This window comes from Clarias gariepinus, chromosome 15 (genome assembly GCF_024256425.1).
Source record: "Clarias gariepinus isolate MV-2021 ecotype Netherlands chromosome 15, CGAR_prim_01v2, whole genome shotgun sequence".
NCBI lineage: Eukaryota > Metazoa > Chordata > Actinopteri > Siluriformes > Clariidae > Clarias > Clarias gariepinus.
Genome location: NC_071114.1, coordinates 22,722,547 through 22,744,501, shown reverse-complemented (window position 1 = coordinate 22,744,501; position 21,955 = coordinate 22,722,547). Strand labels below are relative to the sequence as shown.

Here is a 21,955-nt window from a genome sequence, read left to right as displayed (position 1 = left end):
GTTTTTTTTCCTCGTTCTATATTTTGTGGTACACCAGTACACAAGCCGCTTTTAGTAATCAGGGATGAAACGGATTTCAGACAGATAAGCATCACGCGTAGAGGTGGGCGCATGACAGGACAGAGGCTGTGATTATTTTACTATAACTTTTCTTATTGTTTCCTTGTAACACCTGTGGCAGAGAAATAGGAAACGTGTTTGAACAATTCTAAGACATTTATTCGGATGAGTTGACAGCAGGAAGAACTTCATTTTAAAAAGAATTGGTTTTAAAAGATAAAGACTATAGTAACACATGAGGGAGCACTCAATAGCTGGTTAATGACTCTTATGGAGTGTTTGAAACATCATTCTGATCGTTAAATAGATTTTAAAGAGCATCACGAGAGTCAAACGAAGTTCACTTCCTGAATTGCTGACACACGTGATTCTGAAAATGTTCAATCCCAAAGAAACACTTACCATATTCAATAATTCCTTTTTACAGCAGAGAAATAGAAAGAGACAAAAAGGACATGTTAAATGAGATACAGATACTGTAGCAACCTAAATATATGTATGGAGTACTACAGTATAAGATACAGATTACATAGTATCTGAACAACTAACCACTGCCATTTTCAAAAGTAGAATGTCTATATGTTCAAATTATTTAAAAATAAATAAATAAAAACCTACCCTCCTCCTCATTAAATGGCGGGGCCTCCAGGAAATGCCCAAAGACCGTTTTAGTGACTGAGCCAAGCGAGTTGGTTGCCACTAGCGTGTAGTTCCCATTATCGTGGTGTGTTGGGTTTTCAAAAGTCAGGCAGCCTTCCAGGTAGTCCTGGTAAAGCTCCATCTCAGTGTGGATGTACGGAGCCTGGACCTCATGTCCTTTGTGGATCCATTGAAGCGTGGGATGGGGGAAACCTCGCACGGTGAACTCGATGCAAGTGTGGTGTCTTCGTTCCGGCTCCTCCAACTTTATAATCACTGGGGGAACTAATGGAGAGAGAGAGGAGGAGAACTGATAAGTAAACAAAGATATTCCTTTAGATTGAATTGTATCCAACTTAAATGTATGAAATTCTATGTGCACAAAATTTCCAGATGAGCAGATAACTAATATATGAGTGAATGGTGGTGATAAACCTTTGAAACATTAACCATTCCACATTATCAATTTTAACAAGCACAACGGATTCTGAACAGAGTTGTTGAATTATAAACAGGTTTTTAGATGTTTATTGGTTCTGCCACCTGTGTAAGTGCCTGGTTAGGTTACCGCTAATACTTTGCAAGGTCAACATCTGGAACAGAGCCCTCTATTTTATGAAACGTGTTCTAAGCTATTAATTACACCACAAAATATTAGTGTTACCACATTAACACTGATCACCAATTATATACAGTACCAGTAAACCGGTGAGTGGATCATGGGTACTCAATGCTTATCCTTCCTAGCAGGGACCAAAGGCCAGTCTGTCTGGTCAGATCCCCCAGAAAAGCCAATGCAGCACAAATAACCAATATTGTTATTTAATAACTTTAGATAACTATATTAGATAAGCATTTAGACAATTTGAGACTAAATAAAGTTAATACTTAAAACTTAAGACTAAAAAAGTGCTATTTCTTTTTGTATAGTATAAGACTTTACAGTCTTAATAAACCAAAAGTGCTTAATATCCCCTTGGAAAATGTATTTAACATAGGACAGGATATTGTTATTACTGTACATCATCAAATAGAAGAAGTACATTTATTTTTAGAAACAAAGAGTATGCATGTACAGTAGGTTTATGGCTTTTGCATATTCATATTATTTGGATTTCTCAAGCTGATTCTTGGTTTCCTGCTCATAACTGACCTAAATCTGTTTGACCTTATTACTTTATTTATTTTGTGTATTTCCCAATAACATCTAATCATGCAACACTGCAATTTATTACATTATGTTTGTACATGTTCTTTCTTTACAATAATTATTAACTGATGCTAGGAGGAAAAAAAAAAAAACTAACAAAAAAATGGCTAATCTTCTAAGCACCCTGGAATATGAGTTGCTCAATGCACCAACAAATTCCTACATTAATCTGCTTTAATATTTCTCCAACTTAAAATTAATGATGCATAAACAAATTAAATTTAAAGCTTCAATTCATCTATGAATACAGATGTGTATTGTGTATTTGTATTAGCTCTTAAAGATAGTGCACTCGAGAAGGCGGATTCTGTAATGCAAGGGAAGAGATGAGGCAAGTCCCAGAGGACACACAAATCATAGCCATTACTGGATAGTAAAAAAGCTATCAAACCTTGAAAGAGTACTAAAATCCACCTTGTATTAAACATTTCAACATTTTATCAGTCTAGCAAAGAAAAGCTTTTTCAGCTGACTATGCACCACTGAACAATGCTAAATTAGGGTCTCCCATGGAAAGTGGTTGTTAAATCTAAGAATGTAATCTCGCTGTCACAAAATATACATTAGTGCTCATTTTTCCAGATTAAGGCAGCGTGTGATCTGGCATTAAAATGAGAGTTCATCATAACTGCCAGTCGATTGCTTTCGCCAGAAACTGAATTGATTTGATTTTTTCTTCTTCTTTTTTTTTTTTTTTCCTTGAGGCTTAAACTGATGGGCTGATGATTGATACATGCCTCCCTTTGTGTTGGGAGCTGCCCAACACCAACCAACTGACGCTCAGTTTAGGGAATTGAGATCAGCATGCTGCAGCATCCCTCACTCACTTTACACACCCTCTCGACTATATGGGGTGTTATTTACAGAGTCCTGCTGAAGCTTCCAAACATACAGAGAAAGAGAGAGATCCATTTACTTCCTCCAAATCTACAATAGCTGCAGTATCCTTTTATGGATTTTTTATAGCACAGCTCATCTCAGCTAAAAAGAAAATCTCTGGTTGTTGAGTAGCCATAAGTGGAGGCAGACTTGCAGTATAATGTTGAAGATGAACTAAAGCATCCCTTTGAAATGAATTAAAAAAAAAAAAAAGAGTATACCACAGATGTAGCTTTCCTGACCTACAGTATTATCTGAAAACATAATGAATGGGAAGTAAGGTAAAACAACAGAAATCTGAAAATCTTGATACAGTTGATACATAATGCACATTGTTCTATTTATGCTTGCTGAGTCTAAAAAGGCATGAGATTAAAACATGAGAGGAAAGAAGAGAAAAAAATAAAATGAGCAACAATGTGGTCAACACGATGTATTTTACTAAAACTGCACAAACACACAGGCAATTTGAGGTGTTTCTACCCAGTAAGTGCAAAATAGTACAGGTACAGAGTCTATATAAATAGATTCATTTAGCACCTTCATCGTGATTTACTGCCCTCGAAAGTCACTTTATGAAGACAAAACAGAAAATTCGAAAAATCTCTTCTCAGCATCTCAAAATTATGAAATATTACCACGTTAATGTCGATTTCAAAGGAGATATTTGTCACGTTTACACCTACAACGCCAACAGCCATGCATGCCATGATTATTGCCCAGGCCTGCCACAAATCATTTAAGGATGTGCCCTTAGGACACACAAATACACACATTCACACACCTTGTGAAATGTTAACAGCTGTAACCTATAATAGAACTATAATTCCTTCTAGTGTAATATTTAATATTACAAATCCAGTTATTATTTTATAGCCTTGCTTTTCTATTTTTTGTGACCCTGACTTAGTAAGCTGGCACAACAAAATAAAAAAAGTGCCAGACCAAAAAGGAATAAAGGCACCATTTAAGAAAGAGTCAAATTATTGGTTTGCATTAAATAAAGACAACATTTAAATTACTGAAAGTGGGTTAAAAACTGTCCAACACTATTATTAAAACTTGCAAGGATAGTGCTGAACTGTTAACCTTGTAAAAGGAATGTGGTCAAAGAAACCATGGATGCCTGTGATCAGAGATCACTTACATACAGTACATTTACATTTATATCTAGGCATTTGGCAGACGTTCTTCTCCAAAGCATCTGCCAAATGTTCTGCCTAAAGCAGCATCAGAAAAAAAAAAGTGACAGTAGAAATCACCGGTCTGTTTAATAGTGGAAGAAAAAACATTTCCACAAGAAATTACGAGAAATCACAGTGGCTGCGTGGCCATAAGGAAACCACTTGTTAGTGCGGCTAATCAGAACAAATGCATCAGTTTGCTAGGGAGAATAAAGATTACACTTTGGAGTAATGGACAAAGGTGGTCTGATCACTCCAGGTTGACCCTATTCCAGAGCGATGGGAGCATCAGGGTAAGAATGGAAGATCACAAAGCGATGCACCCATCATGCATAGTGCCCACTGTACAAGCAGTGTTACTGTATGATCTGACATTGCTTCGGTTGGTCTGGTCCAGACTCAGCAGTGTTACTGTATGTGGTCATGTGTTGACCTAAATTTACTGTACCGAATGACAAGGTTCTCACAACAATGGAGTTTTTCTTCCCTGATGGCATGGCGACATTTCAGGATTTAAATTGTGACAGAGCGGTTCTGGGAGCTTGAGGAATCATTTCCACACATGAATTGGCCACCACATTGCCTGCTGTAATCAAACCTAAAGATGGTTGAATGAAATATTAGGCTGTGCAACTTTTTATTTCACCCATCATTGTAGTTTATAGATCAATTTCAGACACCTCTGTTCAGCCCTAGACAGCATCTCTGGTTGTCCCACAACCACAATTATGCGGGGACTGCGAACATTTAAAGAAAGTTTGCAAAAAAAGGATTCTTTACCCAGACCTCATGAACAGAACACACTCTTGTCAGCACTCTTATTGCATTCATATTCTATTTTGAGCAGCTTCTCAACACCTTGTCACTTTAAATCCCATTGTACTTGACAGCACTTATGCAGACATCTGGCATGTTTCAGTATCTTTGAAAGTAAAATTCGGTATGGCCTTCGAGTATCATTAGCACCCAGGGTGTATTCTTAAACTTGAATATGTTGCTCCTGGGATAGAACAGAATAAAGTGGTTGCTGAAGATGAATGTATGAATATTTGGAATTTCAGTATTTCATGGCCTATTTGTTTGTCCTTTAAAAGGTAGGTTGCAAGTTTAAATCACAGTAAAATGCAAAGAAAGAATAACTGACTTTTTGCCAGGAAAGATTATTCTCTCTCGCCTGTCAATCATCATGAGAATATGACAAGAGTGAGATTATCACTTGATAATGAGTGGGGCCTGTTAGCTCAGGCATGTAGTATTTAGCATTAGGGTTTTACTCCTACAGTAGTATGTTTAGATGTCTTATGCAGCAGCAGTTTAAGAAGATGCAGTGGTTGGCCAGGTGGCACAGAATGAAATGCTAGTGAAGTTTAATCTCCGTTTGAGCCTCTCTTTTTTTTTTCAGCCTGCTTTGCTGACACATCCATACTACACCATCAGTTACTGAAAAACTCAGTTTACAGTCAACTTTTCATTCAAAATAGGAATGACGCATAAGAAAAGAAGACAATACTGTGATTTCTGGCTTGAAGGAAAAGGTTACAGCGTTTTTGTTCATCAAGTAGACCAAAACAAACAAAAAAAAGATCTGTCTTTAAATGTGTATTAGTTTTCCCTACATCATTTCTATTATACCATCGATGAGACCTTGAGAAACAATGCGTTGCTCAGCCCTAATAGTTTCGGTGTCGCTCTATTGATAAATAGACATAACTGCTTAAGATAAGTCCTAATTACAGACACACCAATACTTTTGGGAGTTTTAACTGCTGCATGTCATGTAATTCGACACTTCAGTCACTCATATCTTCCATTGTCATTCCACAACCATTCCTTAACAAGGAAAGCAATAGCACTCAGCACTGTGTTGTCACAGCTAAACATGCCGAGCGCGCCTCCTTGGGTCGGAGCTGTCATTTCATTTTACCGTCAATGTCGTTCATCAGAGCGCCGATTAAACTAAATGGCTTCCTCTATGCAGTGGCTTAAATTCATGTGCTATTTATTAAACATAATGTCTCCTGTGCGGCACACTCTTCCTTTACTGCCTGAAATGGCTTCGGTGGTGAGAGATGCAGGCACTTATGGAAACTCCTGCTAGACTGGTCACTCAGTAGGGTCATATCCTGGGCTCAGCTCTCTAGCACAAAGCCATACACACAGCATACAGTGCGTTACTACCACCTATAATGGAGCATTGCCCAAAATGGAGCGTCTATTTCTGTAATTAAATTCCAACTGGTGTCTTTCTTTTCACCTTCCTTGCCTACTAAGTGTTTCTGATTACACTTACATAAAAGCTTCGGGGTGCTTTCTTGTTAATTGGCTTATCAGTTCATTTGCCATCTTGTCACCATTTTAAACTTCTTGAGGAGGAGCAGGGTTTATTTCTATAGTGTCTATACTTATATATATCACTCACTCACTCATTGTCTATACCACTTAATCCCGTACACAGGGTAAGCAGGGGCCTGGAGCCTATCCCAGGAGACTTGGCACGAGGTGGGGTACACCCTGGACAGGTTGCCAATTCATCACAGGGCATACACACACTCATTCCCACAATACAAGCAATTTGGGAACATTAATTAGCCTAATCTGCATGTCTTTTGCATGTCTGTGGGAGGAAACTAGCACGGGGAGAACATGTAAACTCTATGCACACAGAGACAGGAATCGAACCTGGCCAGGAATTATACCCAGAACTTGGAGGTGCATGATGCCAGGGCTAACCACTAAGCTATCATGCCTATGTATGTATGTACATATGTACACTGTAGGTGATTTGATTTTTTTTTTTTTTTTTTTTTAACACTTTTAATATTTGACTTAAAGTACAGGCAATTTATTTCTAATGGTGCCACACGACCCGGGTACCTGGTCCAATATTAAGCTTATTAACATTTTATGGCGATGTACATGTTCTCACATTGTCTATGTGGTTTTCATCTGGCTTCTCAGGGTTTCTCACGAGCTAGTGTGTGAATTGGCTAGTCTGAATTATCCCTAGTGTGCATGGGTGTATGCATGTTGCCTATGATAGACTGGTGTTACAGTCAGTGTGTATTCAAAGTATTAATAGAATAGACTCTGGATTCACCACAACATTAACTAAGATAATGTATACAGAGTTATTAACGATGAAAGGGCCCCTATTTCTTTGAATGCTGTAACATTCTGCACAAAAATCAACATTGTTCTTACTGTATCATAAATTTTGCATAAAAATCAGAAACATCATAACATTCATTCTTTATCTATACTGGAAGGTACAGACTATTCATCATTCCATTTCAACCAAAGGCTCTCAATTAATTAACTCAGTCAATCGATTACTTACTAATGTTAAAAAAGGTCATTTATAGAATAAAACAGCGATCAGACCCTAAGTAGATAATGTAGGGATGATGTCATCCAATCTTGATTTTCACAATATGGAGGTCTTGGAAAACCATTGAGAATAATCTGGAAATCTTCTGTGGTTTTTATTTGCAAATTTGGTTGTAATCCAGCATCAGACAGCTGAAAAATGGGGATATGTTGATGGTGAAGCTTTGAGGTATTCCAATTTCTTTGCATTAGCTCATTTCAAGCAATTTACAAGAGTGGCATTAAAAGACGTAAGCAGAAAACATGTTTGGGGGGAAGAAAAGCAAACTCTAGCCAACAAACTGTGGGCAGAGATATAAATGACCAATTTACAGAAAATTGCGATAAAATGAGTTGCAGATCCTTTGCTAATTATCATTTATTAACCACTTTGTCCCAGTCTGGATCGCACTAGATCTGGTGTTTGTTCAGGGTGTAAGATAGGAACACACTCTAGATGGAATGCCAGTCCATGGCAGGGCACCATGCATACAGTACATACAATCATCTGCCTGAATTATTATTATTATTATTGCTTTTTTGTTGTTTTTGATAAGGTGAGAAAAAATGTAGGAACCCAGAATGCTAACACACACTCAAGACTGAATTATGGACAGTTGAGCTGTTCCAGTGTGCCTTCCCGCTATTGTATCCTAGTAGCTAGGTGTGGCATTGTTGCTATCTACTAGGATATGCATGTACTGTAGATTATTAGCAAGGTGAGATATAACTTTTACAGAATCCCAATAATGATAAAACAAATAGGGATACTTATCTAAATTGTTAATACTCCTCTCAAGCAACCATTGACCTTTTGCAGACACACAACTACTATGACATCAGTTACAACACTGGACATCGGAAAATTTATTTTCATTGCTAATTACATTCAAGGTGAATTTCGGTGCCAAATAACAGAAAGATTACTTGATGATTACCTGCAATTACCTAGCAACTGATAGCTTCTGTTCTGCTGATTTTGTTTACATGCGGTACAGTATGTTGTGGTGGACTTTGCATGTTTGATTTCTTATCATAGCATGATTACCTCAGATGATGTACAAGTATGTGATTTCTTCTGGATTTGGTGGCATTTGTTAGCCGTAACGTTTGTGAATTCATTGCTTCTGTTGCAAATGAGACAATACTAATGAAATGTTGTGCAGGTAACTAACAGCTAACTAACTGTTCTGGGTTTAAGTCCCAAATAGTGTTAAATGGAAAGCTAGTGCACTAATTAGGGGGTGTAGAATCCCTTATTTCACATAACAAGTAGTGCACTTTTAAAGGGGTTAGAGAGCGATTTGGGATTCTGCCTTGTGCGTTGGAAGCTAATTAGCTTTAGCTTTGCAGTTTGTATTAGCTGTGAAACACAACCTGGACAGTTCAGAGGCAATTCCGAATGACTTAGAAGCAGTTACTAAGCAGACAAAGTGTTGTTTAAGATGACATAACATTATTAGATGTGCTTTTTTTTTTGCTGAAAGTGCTTCTGTTAGCAGTTTGGAATGTGGCATCCGGTAAGTAACGTCTATTTTGCCATCTAGAAGTGGGCAAGACTATATGTTTATAAATTGTTTATTTCTAAAACTAATAAAAGTTTAACACTGCTCTTGGTTTTCTATTCTCATACACCCTTTGTTGGGAGAATAATATTTGCACCCAGCATAATTTTCCTGCACAAAGGGAACTTTATTTGTGTTGAACATACAATCTCGCTCTGTTCCATTTTAACACTAAACACTAAGAACAATTTTCCTACTAATTTTCCTGGCTCAGTTGAATTTCTTAAAAATATATATTTTTTAAATCACCCGTATATTACAGCAGTTTTTCTGGAATATAACATGACAGCAAGTGTGAACTGCACTGTTACCGTTTAAACTTTATCCTCGCACTTCTTTTCCTCCTAATCTTCTTCTCAAACAGTTTTCTGTTATTTTCTGATCTGCTGTATTTACAGTAATCCCTGTTATCAGTCTGTAGTTAATTTTATCCCATACTATCATCACTGCACCAGTGCACCTACAGTACCACTCCAAAGCTTGGATTGCAGTTACAGACTGTTTGCTAAATATTTTCCACCAGCTAAGCTCCGATGACTCAATGGTCTCCTAATGCACATAATTACACAGCTGCCTGTCACAACAACTGATTCCTGTGCATATCATATGCTTTCCCAAACGGCCAACATCTTTCAAGATGTGTATATATATATATAAAAAAAAAAATCTGTCTTGGGAATTAAACCAAAATTTGAGAAACAAAACAGCATTTACTGTAAAAATACTATAATAAATAAAAGCAGGTACTGTAAATACACTATAAAAACTGTCTAAGAAGAAGATTTGGAAGATTTTGGAAAAAGCATGTATCAAGGCAATTCTTTTGGCACCTATGCAAAATTAGTTTTAAACATTGTGCCAATAAAATAAATTCTCTAAAGGCATTTAACTCAGAATTGCCCGAATATACCAAGAGTGAGGGGCACTTACATTGCACAGCCAGCTGAAGAGACATGTTGGTCATGCCAACCACATTTGCAGAGATGCAGGAGAGGACAAAGCCGTTGTCGTCCCGGCTTACGTTGACGAGAGTGAGGTTGATGGAGTGAATGTTTGGCCAGTAGACATTTGACTAGAGGGTGGAGGGGGAATGCAAGATAGGATATGGTTACTAATAGATGTAGCTACTGTATAAGCTCTATGAGCATGTACCACGTGAGCAGCCGTCACCTGGTGTGTATTGATGGAGTGAAGTCCTTTCACGGTCCAGTCCACATCAGGCACTGGAGAACCTGAACCGTTACAGCTGACTGTGATGTTGTCTCCTTCCATCACCGTCAGGTTACTGTGCGTTACGCTGATATCGGGGAGGTCTGCATTAAAAAGAAGACGAGATTAATCTCACTGTTAGGATTCTTGCGAGAATAATCTATAAGTGCTCGGGAGGTGGGTTGCAGGGAGAGATTAGAGATTAAACGTCTTCTCCACTGGATACAGCTGCATACAATTGTGCTGGATTTCATTTAAGATTGTGCCACCAATTAGAATAAAAACATAATTTTTTTTTCAGACTTAAGTAAATCCTTTAAGGTACTTTCACAATTGCAGTATTTAGTCTGTTTCAGTCCTTGGTTTGAAAACCCTGGCATGGTTTCCCTGACTGTGTGGTTCATTTAAAGTCGGCAGGTGAGAAGCCAGCAGTCACAAACAGGTTAAAAATCATGGTCTTGTTCTGCTTCCAAGAGAACTCTAGCAAAGGTCAGCTGCAATGACAAAGCAACTTCCTATATATTTTTGTACTGTACATACTGTATGATTTGCTAAACTGGAAAATGAGATCTAAACCAAAGGGCAGACCTGTAGCACTGCAGAAATTGTAATGTGTTCTGGATATTTGGGTCATTGGCAAAAAAAAAAAAAAGAGAGAGAGAGAGAATATAAAAGCTGAACACAATGCACAAAGTGATGGAAACTAGCCATTTATGTAATTATCTCATTATTCCGTGTTCTCTGTGCGTGTGTTATTTCGCGATTTCTATGCACAGTTGGCACAGGATCAGTGACCGTGCTCAGCCTTGTACATCCGTTAAGCCATTTTTGCTTTGTTTAATTACGGTCAGTGTTGAAACAAACCAAACCAAATTTCAAGCAAAGTACAAACGTTTTAATTTAGATTTGGGGAAACAGATTGAAATGAAATGAGGAAGTAGTGTGGAATATTTAGAATAAGCATGATTTTAGACAGGACCAATCTAGATTAAAGATTTAAAGCCCAATAAATACTCTCAAATGACTACTTCTGCAGTTCACATCACATGCTTTGATGTCATATGCAAGCAACCTCCTGTTGTACTGTATTATATTGTACTGTATTGTATCTTATGCAGTACAGTAGGGCAGCAGTAGCTCAGTGGTTAAGGCATAAGCCTACTGCTTGAAAGGTTTCAGATTCAAACCAAGTTGGGCCCTTGATCAAGGCCCTTAATCCTTATTGTATAATGAGATAAAAATGATGATAAGAATGATAAGTTGCTCTGGATAAGGGGATCTGCCAAATGCTGTCATTGTATTGTATCTTACTTTAATGTCATATCATTCACCCCAAGTGCCTCTGATTTTGCAGCTAAGGCCATCTTGGTTAGCACCTGCACTTAAAACTGCAGGAGGTTAAACATTCAGTAGGATACCTTTTTTTTTTTACAGACTGGTAGACTTTTAGCCATACCTCATGTGTGAGATAAAACCTAGCCAGATTATTATTTTTTTAAATCCGCTCCTTCCCACACTATGTACAAAGTAACTTGTTTTTTTGCCTTGTTATCAAAGAAACAACTGTAACTGCTCGCTGACCACTGGAGGTGCTTATAAGGGTTTATACCACACTGAGCGATGTTCATTGCACGGAGGCGGATCTTGTTGGCGCCGGTCTTGCAGTAGAGCTGTTGAGTCTGTAAACGTGCCTCCCCTCTTTGCTGCCACAGCTGGATCCAGCGAATCTCACAGCCACAGTTGAACACGATTCCCTCCAGTCGCCTGCACACAGCAGATAGAAAACATGGCTAAATAATGGTGATAATGTGTGTGTTAAGTGAGGAATAAAACAATCTTTGGGGAGTGCTGTTATAGGAAAATAATTAAAATCAGTTTAAATGGTCGTACATACTGTAACTGTTACCATTCCATAAATAAATGTCTCTTCACAGAAAAGTTCACCATATCTATAATTAATGGGTTTCTTTGTTAAATAACATCACATTAATTTAAACCAAAGGTCCACAATACTTGTAAATGTGAATAGGTCATTAAAAAAGCGTGCATTAATATAAAATGGAATTAATGCATTAATAATAAAAAATACTTTGTAGTTTAAACTATTGTCAGAGCTGTGTTTTACATAAAAGTGAATTATGTTTATTTAATAAAAAAAAAAAACATAAAGTGCTGTTCTGAAACTACGCAAACCAAAATCTGAAGTACTTTGATTTTATGCCCCAGCACTAATAGAGGACAAAAGCATTTCATCTTTGGCTTAGAGATCAACAAAACAAATGTGAAAAGAAGGATAGAGAATCATTTGGAAATAGAAAAAAGGGTCCAGACACTAATTCAGTTCTCTTCTATGATTATGATATTACATTGATAAGTCATCTGTAAACATAAATATTTTCTTTATTTTCCTAGTTTTATTATCCAGCGAATATACTGGGTCACTTAATGATGTGCAATTTTCTTTTATTATAAATTGCGCTCCGTATAATAGTCTATTATATAAGAAATAAGAGTAATTTTAAGTAAGTAAGTTAAACAAATAAACAAGCATTTTACTAGTCGATATACATTGGCAATTCCTGACCTAGAAATGATTATGATCACAATAGTAGGATTCAACGATTGAAAGTCACAGAATGAATCAGAATGAAGAGATTCAACAAACTGCACTGTATATCATTATACATGCGCTTTCATCTCAGCATGATGCTCCTTCCAGTAATCTGTATGCTTGGGACTGAAAGCAGTACTTCACTGTATGTTTTCATTATTATCACCAACATTTCACATCCCTTTTCATGCAAAATGAATGAATCTGTAGTGTGATATTTGCTTGAATTAGCCTGTGGCTAAAATCTCAAAAACACAGGCTTTAAAGTAGATTTTCTTTTGTCTTATTTTGCAACCATTAGATTAACTACTTCCAAACTGCATAGCGTTCGCAGGTTTTTGCCCCTCAGGTTTGAGCCGGTAATGAGAAAACGAGGCATAAATTGAAATAAAAACCGAGGTAAAATATGAAAAAAGGATGACTGGACTAGTAAGAAAAATGGTAAAATTACAACATTATTGAACATTATTGTTTTATTGAAGTACAGGAAGAAAATCATTTGTGTTCTAGCAATTCTTGGTTGGGCATGATTTACAAAACAAACCTGCAGATAAAATTTTTCAAAAGGACGAGCCAATGAAATTTTCCAGCATTTAAAGACCAGTGAAGTATCTAAGTGCAATAATGCTGTACGCATGCACAGTGTTGAATGAAAAACAAGGTCCTGTAAGGATAAATGCTTTTCAGCCCAAGGACCCAGGAACAGATAACCGCACTGAATGACATGTTGTACTGGATAAGTCATATTTTTCCAGCGACCACCCTTGGCGATGTGCCTAAGTATAACAGGAGTAATACTGAGAAATGATTTCTCTGGCAGTGCTCCATGCTTCAAGCTGAAGGCACAGACCAGGACAATGGCAATATGGTGATGTCTATATATATATATATATATATATATATATATATATATAATTTTCAGTACATTGTGCATATTATGTACACTCACTGACCACAACAGTACATCTGCACGGTCATGCAATTGTCCCAGGAGCTTACCCTGTGCCTGCAGCACAATGCATATAATCATGCAGATAGGGTTCAGTTAACGTTCACGTCGAACATCAATCTTACTTAATAAGATCTTAATAAAGTTAAAGGTGGTCTGGTTACTGATGCCAAATGGGCTAGTTTGAGTATTGATATACATGATAGTTTTGCAAAGAATAGTACATGAAACAAAACAAACAAACAAAAAAAGCTACTGGAAATGCCTTTTTGATGAGGGTCAGGTATGAATGGTAAACTAGTTCAAGCTGACAGGAAGGCACCTATATGATAAAATAATAATTCTTTACAACCATGCTGAGTAGAAAGGCATCACTGATGCAGCAAAAAAACACAGTTTTTGTTCCACTTAGCTCAGCCAAGAACCATAATCTAGGTGCCCTGCCACACTCTAACGAAGACCATACAGTTCCCACTGCGTCCAAAAATACTGAAGAACGCAGCAGGAATGGGGTCAAAATAAACAAAATGTGCATTATTAATTCCTACCTATAAGCCTGTCAGGTTTTCAATGAATGATAGGAATCATTTCCTATCACACACATTATTACACATTCTCCAGGTCCAACCAGATCGAACCAGATTATTACTGTTTCCAATTAGATTGCACCAGAGGTGCTTACTGTCCTGTCATTGCATCCAGCGGGTTGGTGTAAATACCGTGACACAATGTAGCATCGTGCTTTGTATCACAAAATTACGCCGTGAGGACTTGGATTCAGTATCTTAAATAAATTCTCTGAACATGACATACAGTAGACAGGCTGATAACCTGCTGAATGTGTGCCACAAAGGTATTATACACTGGAACAACATAATATGAACTAAAACTGGCATGGACCTACCATGGTCATTGAACAAGCCTGAAACGGTAGCTGAACTCCATTGCCATGGCAACAACACAGACATTCCAATAACAACTCCAATCTTTCCCATCCACGCCATGCTTGTCTTCTTCTTCTTTGTCTTTCGGCTGTTCCCTTTCAGGGGTCGCCACAGCGAATCATCTGCCTCCATCTAACCCTATCCTCTGCATCCTCTTCTCTCACACCAACTAACTTCATGTCCTCTCTCACTGCTTGTAGTACGTCAATAAAGGCCCTAGAGGCCCTGTTAGTTAGATCGTTAACTGGTCACTGCCATCATTACTATGTTCTTATAAAGCTCTTCATGCATGTTGCTTTGATCATGTCCTCACCAGACCAAGTTGCACATGTTCTTACTGCGTTCACGCAATTTTTGTAGACGTAGTGGGAACATGGCTCAGTGTGACAGGGAGTAAGGCTAGAGTGGGCACAGGCTCAGCAAAATTGGACCGTTGAAGACGTAGAAAAAAATGTTGCTTGGTCTATTTGCTTTTTATCTGGGACCCATTTTTACACATTTCCCGTCAATAAAACATCCAGATAATACTGTCACAAACACTAAACACATTTACTCCTCTTTTGTGTAACATTTGGACTTGGTTATTGAACCCGCTTAAAGTGAGCTCAAGTATTCTGCTGGCAGTTTTAGCCAACAGGGCGCATCATCAAATCCTGCAGATGTGAACGCACATATAGTGCCTAAGAGCTTAGAGCAGTGACAGGGCCTCTTCTGTCAGCAAAGATAAAGTGGACTGTGCCGGATTCAGGCGGAGCTAAGAGCGCAGGTGGGCACTTTATCAGCGATTCTCATGCTGAGCTTCACTGAAATAATTACAAACAAACTGCAACACCCACCTGGTAAATAAGCCTAATTCACTGTTACTGATAGCAGCTTCAGGTTGGGGAGAAAAAAAAACCTACTTGCAGGATTTCACTGAGGGAGCAAAACCTAGTAGTCTGGCACATATTTTTACACAAATTACTTATTTTTAAACCTGATGAAATAATACAGCACTTTTTTTAAACGACCATAAATCCATTCAAAGAATTGGCCGTAAATACATCCTAGACCATGTAAACCTTAACTAACCTACAAGTTATACTAATTAAATGCTGTAATTAGCTTTGAGGACAAGGATTTTATTATTATTTTTTTTTGACACCAGTCCATCACACCCATATGTTAATTGGTGAACGTCCCATCGCAGATTTAGTTCCTTGTGTTAATAACCTCTACTCTTCTCAGGAACGCTTTCCTCTACAGTTTGGATGATTATTGTGGTGATTTTTTTTTAACACCATTTGGCAGACGTCCTCATCCACAGTAACTAACGTTTTATCTTATTAATTATTTAAAAAGTTGTGGATTAAGGGCCTTGCGCAACAGTGACAACTTGGTGGTGCTGGGTTTGAACCTGGGGCCGTCTGATCAGTAGTCCAATGCCTAAACAATTGAGCTGCCCCTGACTGCCTGAGCTATCTTCATGTAGCCCATAGAACATTAATGAAGTCAGTTACTGTTGCCCGGGTTCAATTAGCGTAGAGGTGCAGGTCAGCCTAAAGGTGTTCATCGGTGTCGAGGCCAGGGCTCGGTGCAAACCAATCGAGTTCTTCAAAATCAACCTTGGTAAGCTAAACTATATCTTTATGGGCCTTGCTTTACACAATTGGAATTGTCATGCTGGAAAAGGTTTGGGCCCTTTACTTCTGATAAAGGAAATTCCGAAAGAACTTTGAGAATATGAGTACCAACCACATGATTGTGATGGTTACGTGTTCACCTGCTTTTGTTTATTTAGTGTACATTTTAATTCACGTAAGAGTGTATACATTTGAGTAGTTATGGGGGCAACTCAAAATTTACAAGCCAACTACTTGTACCATTGCAAGCCAATTCAGCCTGATTGTTGCGATAATGTTGCCAGATAATGTGCCCTCTTTGAGCTGGGCATACAGTACGTAGCACTATTAATATTTGCTCTTCCATTACCAGTGAGAAGACGAAATAAAGAAATTGAGGATATGCGTCCACATAAAAAAATAAAAAGAAATAACTGTAAACTAATATTTTTCACTCAATGAAAATTAAACAGACTAACTTGAGTCAGAGCAGTTGAAGTAGGAAGTTTATGGAAGCAGTCCCGGGTGAGAGCTGCCCGAGTTACCGCAGTAGCAGCCTCAAGTTAAGAAAAGCTTGTTATTCTTTTACTTCATGCAAATCAAGGTAAGACACTATCACTCCCACACATAAACTTAATTGATCTTTGATTAAAACCAACTTTGAAAGAAATAAGCTGTGATTTAATTCTATATTTAGACAGTATAAATGTCTTATTGTTGTTCTTGTTGTTAATAATAATATTATTATTATTATTATTATTATTATTATTATTATTATTATAAGAGATTTTTAAACAGTTATTCCAAATAAGTAAATATAGCATAATGGATAATTAGGAAATTAGGAATTAATGTAATACACATTCAACATTATAGCAGTATGATAAGAAAGGGTCATGTTCCTGCAACATGGTCCTCTCTAAAGTCTTGATTTTTTTTACACCCCTGAATACAAAGAAGATTGTTGAGACTGGCTGGCATGAAACTTGTTAAGCCACCAGGAACTGTACTGTCCTAGTAATTCAGGCATGGCACAATGACAGCACCTCCCTCAATGATCAATGAACAAACTGCATGCTTTATTTAACCACAAAGTGCACAAATATTCATGACAAACAAGAAAATGAGGTCAGGCTCCCAGCAGACAAAACCAATACATTTCTCTGCCACGTCTTAATTAAGTAGCTCTAATGCTTCGCTTGCTTACGGCTGTGTGATGAAGCTTCGAGATCTGACACAAATACACATTTATATGGGTGAGCTATCGTGCTGATGGTGCTTGTACAACCAGCAAATTACCTGTGTTGTAATGATGCATAGTAAATTGTTCGTAATCAGCAAGCAGTCAAGCTAGAAATTTGAAGATGACCACTGCAATATGACTAAGGAAAAGCGTATGAAATTAAAAACACCCTGGAGCTGTGTCTGTGTCTGCAGAAAGGCTGCGTAATAAATCGCAGACAATCGAAACTGCAATTCAGCCCTATGCCGTTAGTTAATGGAGGACTTTCATTTGAACATATGGTCACTTCCATACAATCAAGCATCCCTAATTGGAAAGGCGCCATTTTTCCAAAAGCCGAACAATCACCGTAATTAATGGCACACGTGCTGCCGAATATCCTGACCTCTGATATGTTTCGAATGTTCCGCAAAAGTTATGACACACTGCAGGTTCACACATCCTGACCAAATCACAGGATCTTCCAAGGACTACATAGTGACTGTGAAGTCAAACGTGCTAATCGCTGCAAATTCTGCCAACTGTTTTACTAATCATAATTGTCTAAAGATATTAGAAAAGTGTAGGAGAAAAAGGTTTGACAAAAGGTGTGATGGAAACCCGAGAAGGAATAGAATAATACATTTAAAAAATAAAAAAGGAATTTAAAAAACCCCACACAAATCAGTGCCATACTTACAGTTCGACCAGCTGAAGGTTCTTGAACAGCTGCCAGGAGAGTGTAGTAAGTGGGTTCTTGGATAGATTTCTGTAAGGCAAGACAAAAATATTAATTAAAGCAGGCTCATGTAGAAGTATTTAATTATTTATGACAATGGGGTGATGAGATAAGGCCCAGCATTAAGTAGAATTACTGTTGTAGTGTTTTATTCCTCAGAAATCTTTGCAACGTTTCCCAGTTTTTTATATCATACATCAGCTTTCAAACTGGTTATAAAGGCTAGCATCCTTTCTTATGTGAAGTGTGAAGTCAGCCAAACACATCTTTTCGAACTGTTGCTTATGGTGCAACATCACAGAGCAGAGGATTGTCTCTTCTGCATATATGAGCTCACACGATTGGCTAATTTCACTATGATTGACAGTGGAGACCAAATGTGTCTTGCCACTTAGAGAGCATGGCAAATTTTGTTCCCTTGGTGTCCAGTAATGGATGGCTATGGCATCGTTGGCCTTCGAAATATGTTTTGCAATAGAAAACTTATCTGTTGTTTCGTTCTAGAGCTCCATCATGGCATCATGCCTATTCTTTATATGTTAAGAGACATCAAACATTATTCCACTTAAAAAAAAAAAAAAACATTTAAAATTTGCAACAGCCTCAGTCCAAGTGCTCCTAAAAGAGTTAACAAAAGCCAGGCAGGCTTTATGCAACAGGAAGTCAGGGAGAGGCTCCATCGCTGCCAAGAAGAGCTGAGAGAAAAGGAACACAGCTGCGAGGGACGAAGCCGCTCCGCCAACTCAATAAGGCAAACTCGAGCGCTTCGCAGTCGGAAAATTCAAGAGGCAATCAAAGGCTAGGGGTTATAAAAGCCAAAAAGCTGGCTGGGGACTCATAAATGGCTTCTAACCAACGACACTGGGGTCACGCTTTGTGTAAAGGGACATTAGAAAATGAATGTTCATGATACAAAGTGAAATCTTTTCCTTGCAACGAAAATGGAAGTTATTTACCTGGACGTTATTGTATAGAATGCTGTGAATACCACTTTCAATGCCTCCTTTTTATAAATGCTTTTTATCTTTAGTCTTCATTCAACTGTCCAAATATTTATGGACTATACAAAAGAGTCAAAAGTACAGTAAATGGATATTCTTCGCCAAAACCTTGAATAGTACTGTAAAAAAGGATAGCTTAGGAGAAGGAATAGGCAAAAGAAATGTTGTATTATATAACAAATATAAGGCCCATGGTGGCTTAGTGGTTAGCACAATCGTCTTACAGGGTCAGGGTTCGATTTCCGCCTTACGTCTGGGTGCAGGGAGTTTGCATGTTCCCCATGCACACCTCTTGGTGGGTTCCTTCTGTGTTTCCTCCCACAGTCCAAGCACATGCCGGTTAGGATAACTGGTGTTCCCAAATTCGTCCGTAGTGTGTGAATGATAATCGGGCATCATGCTGGCAGCTCAATCGCTAAGGTAACTGCTACAAAAACATTGGATATATCTCCAGGGAAGGGAGTATGCTTCGCCCAATACTCCAATGGCATGGCGACGTAGAGGTTAGCACTGTCCCCGAAGGTTTAATTCTCGTCTTGGGTATGTTCTATCTGTGCTTGGTGGGTTTAATCTATGGTACCCAGGTTTATTCCCACAGTCCAAAAACATGCACATTAGGTAAACTGGCATTTTAAAATTGCAAGTAGTGTGTGACTGAGTGGATGCTTGTGTGCCCTACAGTTCAAGGTGTACCCCACCTAGTGCTCTGTGTTTAAATATAATTTCTTTTGATTTATATAAGGTAGTTGGAGGGATTGTGAGCAGTACATCAAGAGAATGCATTTTTTTCCCCCATGGATACAACATACAAAAAAAATGGTCATTCACTGCTGCTAGAAACCCAGAGGCAGTCTTTCAGGTCACACGTGTGTAAATGTTAGTTCATCATATCAAAATCGATTCTGTGTAGTACCAAGGAGGTTGAGGAAGGAAGAGGCGGTAAGGCCGACTTTAGAGAGCCTATTTTGACTATATGACCAGCTCATTTTCAGGGTCGTTGGAAACTCTTATGAGTTTTATAACAAGCACGGCTCGCTGCTGAGACCCGTCACCATAGCAACAAGCTCAGCCGATGCAAGCTGATGCAGTGGGAGGAGTTTGCTTGGCTCTGCACTGGTCTCTGGTGTCATCACCCCCTACACACACACACACACACACACACTTTCTCACTCCTCAGGAAGTCTAGGTTGTACCTTTTTTGTATTCTGACGCTTGTTATTGACTCAAGAATTTCTGAAGGGGGTTATCAAACCATGTTACATAAATCCCAACATGGCATTGATTTTTCTCTGTTCTAAAGCCTGCAGAAGGGAAATGTTCAAACTGTATTTATGAACAGTGTATTAACAAGTGGTCGGTCGTTATAGCTGGATTTTTCTGAGGTTGGGATGACATCTCTTATTTTAAAGCTCTACTGTACATACAGTATATTCATAGCTTATAATATATAAATATGTGGGAACAAAAGAATATAAAACCAAGCCACTTCTAACGGCAGTGCTGTCAAGAAGTCAGTTTTCCTTTCTTTTCTGTCAAGTCACCCACATCGCGAACAGGTAGCCTTTTATTTTCGTAGGTTCACTGAATCAGCGTCTTTCACAGATCAAGGCCAGTCCGTCAGTGCAAAGCTGGTGACTAAGCAGCGGGAATCATCCGCAGTGAATTCCTGAGCCTCGAGCTAGCAGCTCAGCCAAGTGAAGGAAACATCACAACTGTAATCAGACAATCGCCTGGTGACATAAATATTTTATTACAGGGCCGAGAGAAGAAACACGGTCACAACAGATGTGAAGCCCATGGTATTTACAGAATTTCCTCCCTGAGTGTCCCACTGAGCATTAACATTGTGAAAAAAAAAATCCTCAGTCTTGTCTCATTTTTGGTTTATTTGCCCAAACCACCTACATATTTAAAGAGATGCTCTTTAAAAAGGTCACCGCTCACCACAGTGAAGAAAAATGTCAGAAAAAAGGAATAATTTGTTGACTGAAAGGGATAATATATTAGGGAAAAAATTAATTTGTCATCTGATGTGAAAAACCATTGCGAATTGAAGGATGCTGGTGAATATTGAAATTGAAAACTAACAGTGTGCCAGCATAATCAGGTCAGAGGTCTCAGAGTCTAAAATGCTACCCTCCTGTTTTTCTCGGTCTTTGATTTGTAAGTAAGGCATATTTAGGCAATGAGGGATTCAAAAGAATTGGCCTTATTACACGGCAGCCCACGTTACGATTTGTAGTAAATTCATCATTCTACGCTGAGAACCAATTTACAGAAAAGAAATATTAGTAATAATTGTAGAGAGGCCATTTTAGTCAATTTTGTATAACAGATTCAGCGCATGGTAATTTGTAACAGCTACGGGAACACTCAAGACAACAGCTTTAATGTGGAGCTTGAGTAGGCACAAAAATATGCTTCATTTTTGTAATCATTGCCTCATTATGGACCAATGGTGTTGAGCAGAACAGAGGGAGTCATTAATTCCCATGTGCTATAGGAGAACTATAGGAAGTCAGAATACATTTTTCTGTACAGCAGCTGTTTGCTTTTCTGACTCAATATACCTGACTCACTTTGGTATTACTCTTTACTCACAGCTAAATGTGTCAGCCAGGGATATCTGTTGATTTACTGCTAATTATGGGAATCAAATAGCATAACAGAAGTGCATTATTGGATATTTCTGGGTAAGTGGGTGCGTGGGTGGATGGATAAACGGATGGATGGATGGATGGATGGATGGAGGGATGGACGGAATATGCAATAAAAC

General features: G+C 38.2%; 1 protein-coding gene across 2 annotated transcripts in view; it reads right to left on the bottom strand.

Moving 5' to 3' along the window:
• The window catches only part of ntrk3b (neurotrophic tyrosine kinase, receptor, type 3b), a 132,018-nt gene that overhangs the window by 54,152 nt on the left and 55,911 nt on the right, over window positions 1–21,955 (bottom strand). The window contains exons 4-9 of one of the 2 annotated variants that reach the window (XM_053512440.1): window positions 18,140–18,208; window positions 11,722–11,876; window positions 10,074–10,216; window positions 9,834–9,975; window positions 679–984; window positions 463–477 (exon numbers count right to left, since the gene is read on the bottom strand). In XM_053512440.1, coding sequence (XP_053368415.1) covers window positions 463–477; window positions 679–984; window positions 9,834–9,975; window positions 10,074–10,216; window positions 11,722–11,876; window positions 18,140–18,208 — 830 coding nt within the window. The remainder of the gene's footprint in view (window positions 1–462; window positions 478–678; window positions 985–9,833; window positions 9,976–10,073; window positions 10,217–11,721; window positions 11,877–18,139; window positions 18,209–21,955) is intronic. The other variant, XM_053512439.1, reaches the window with a different exon arrangement.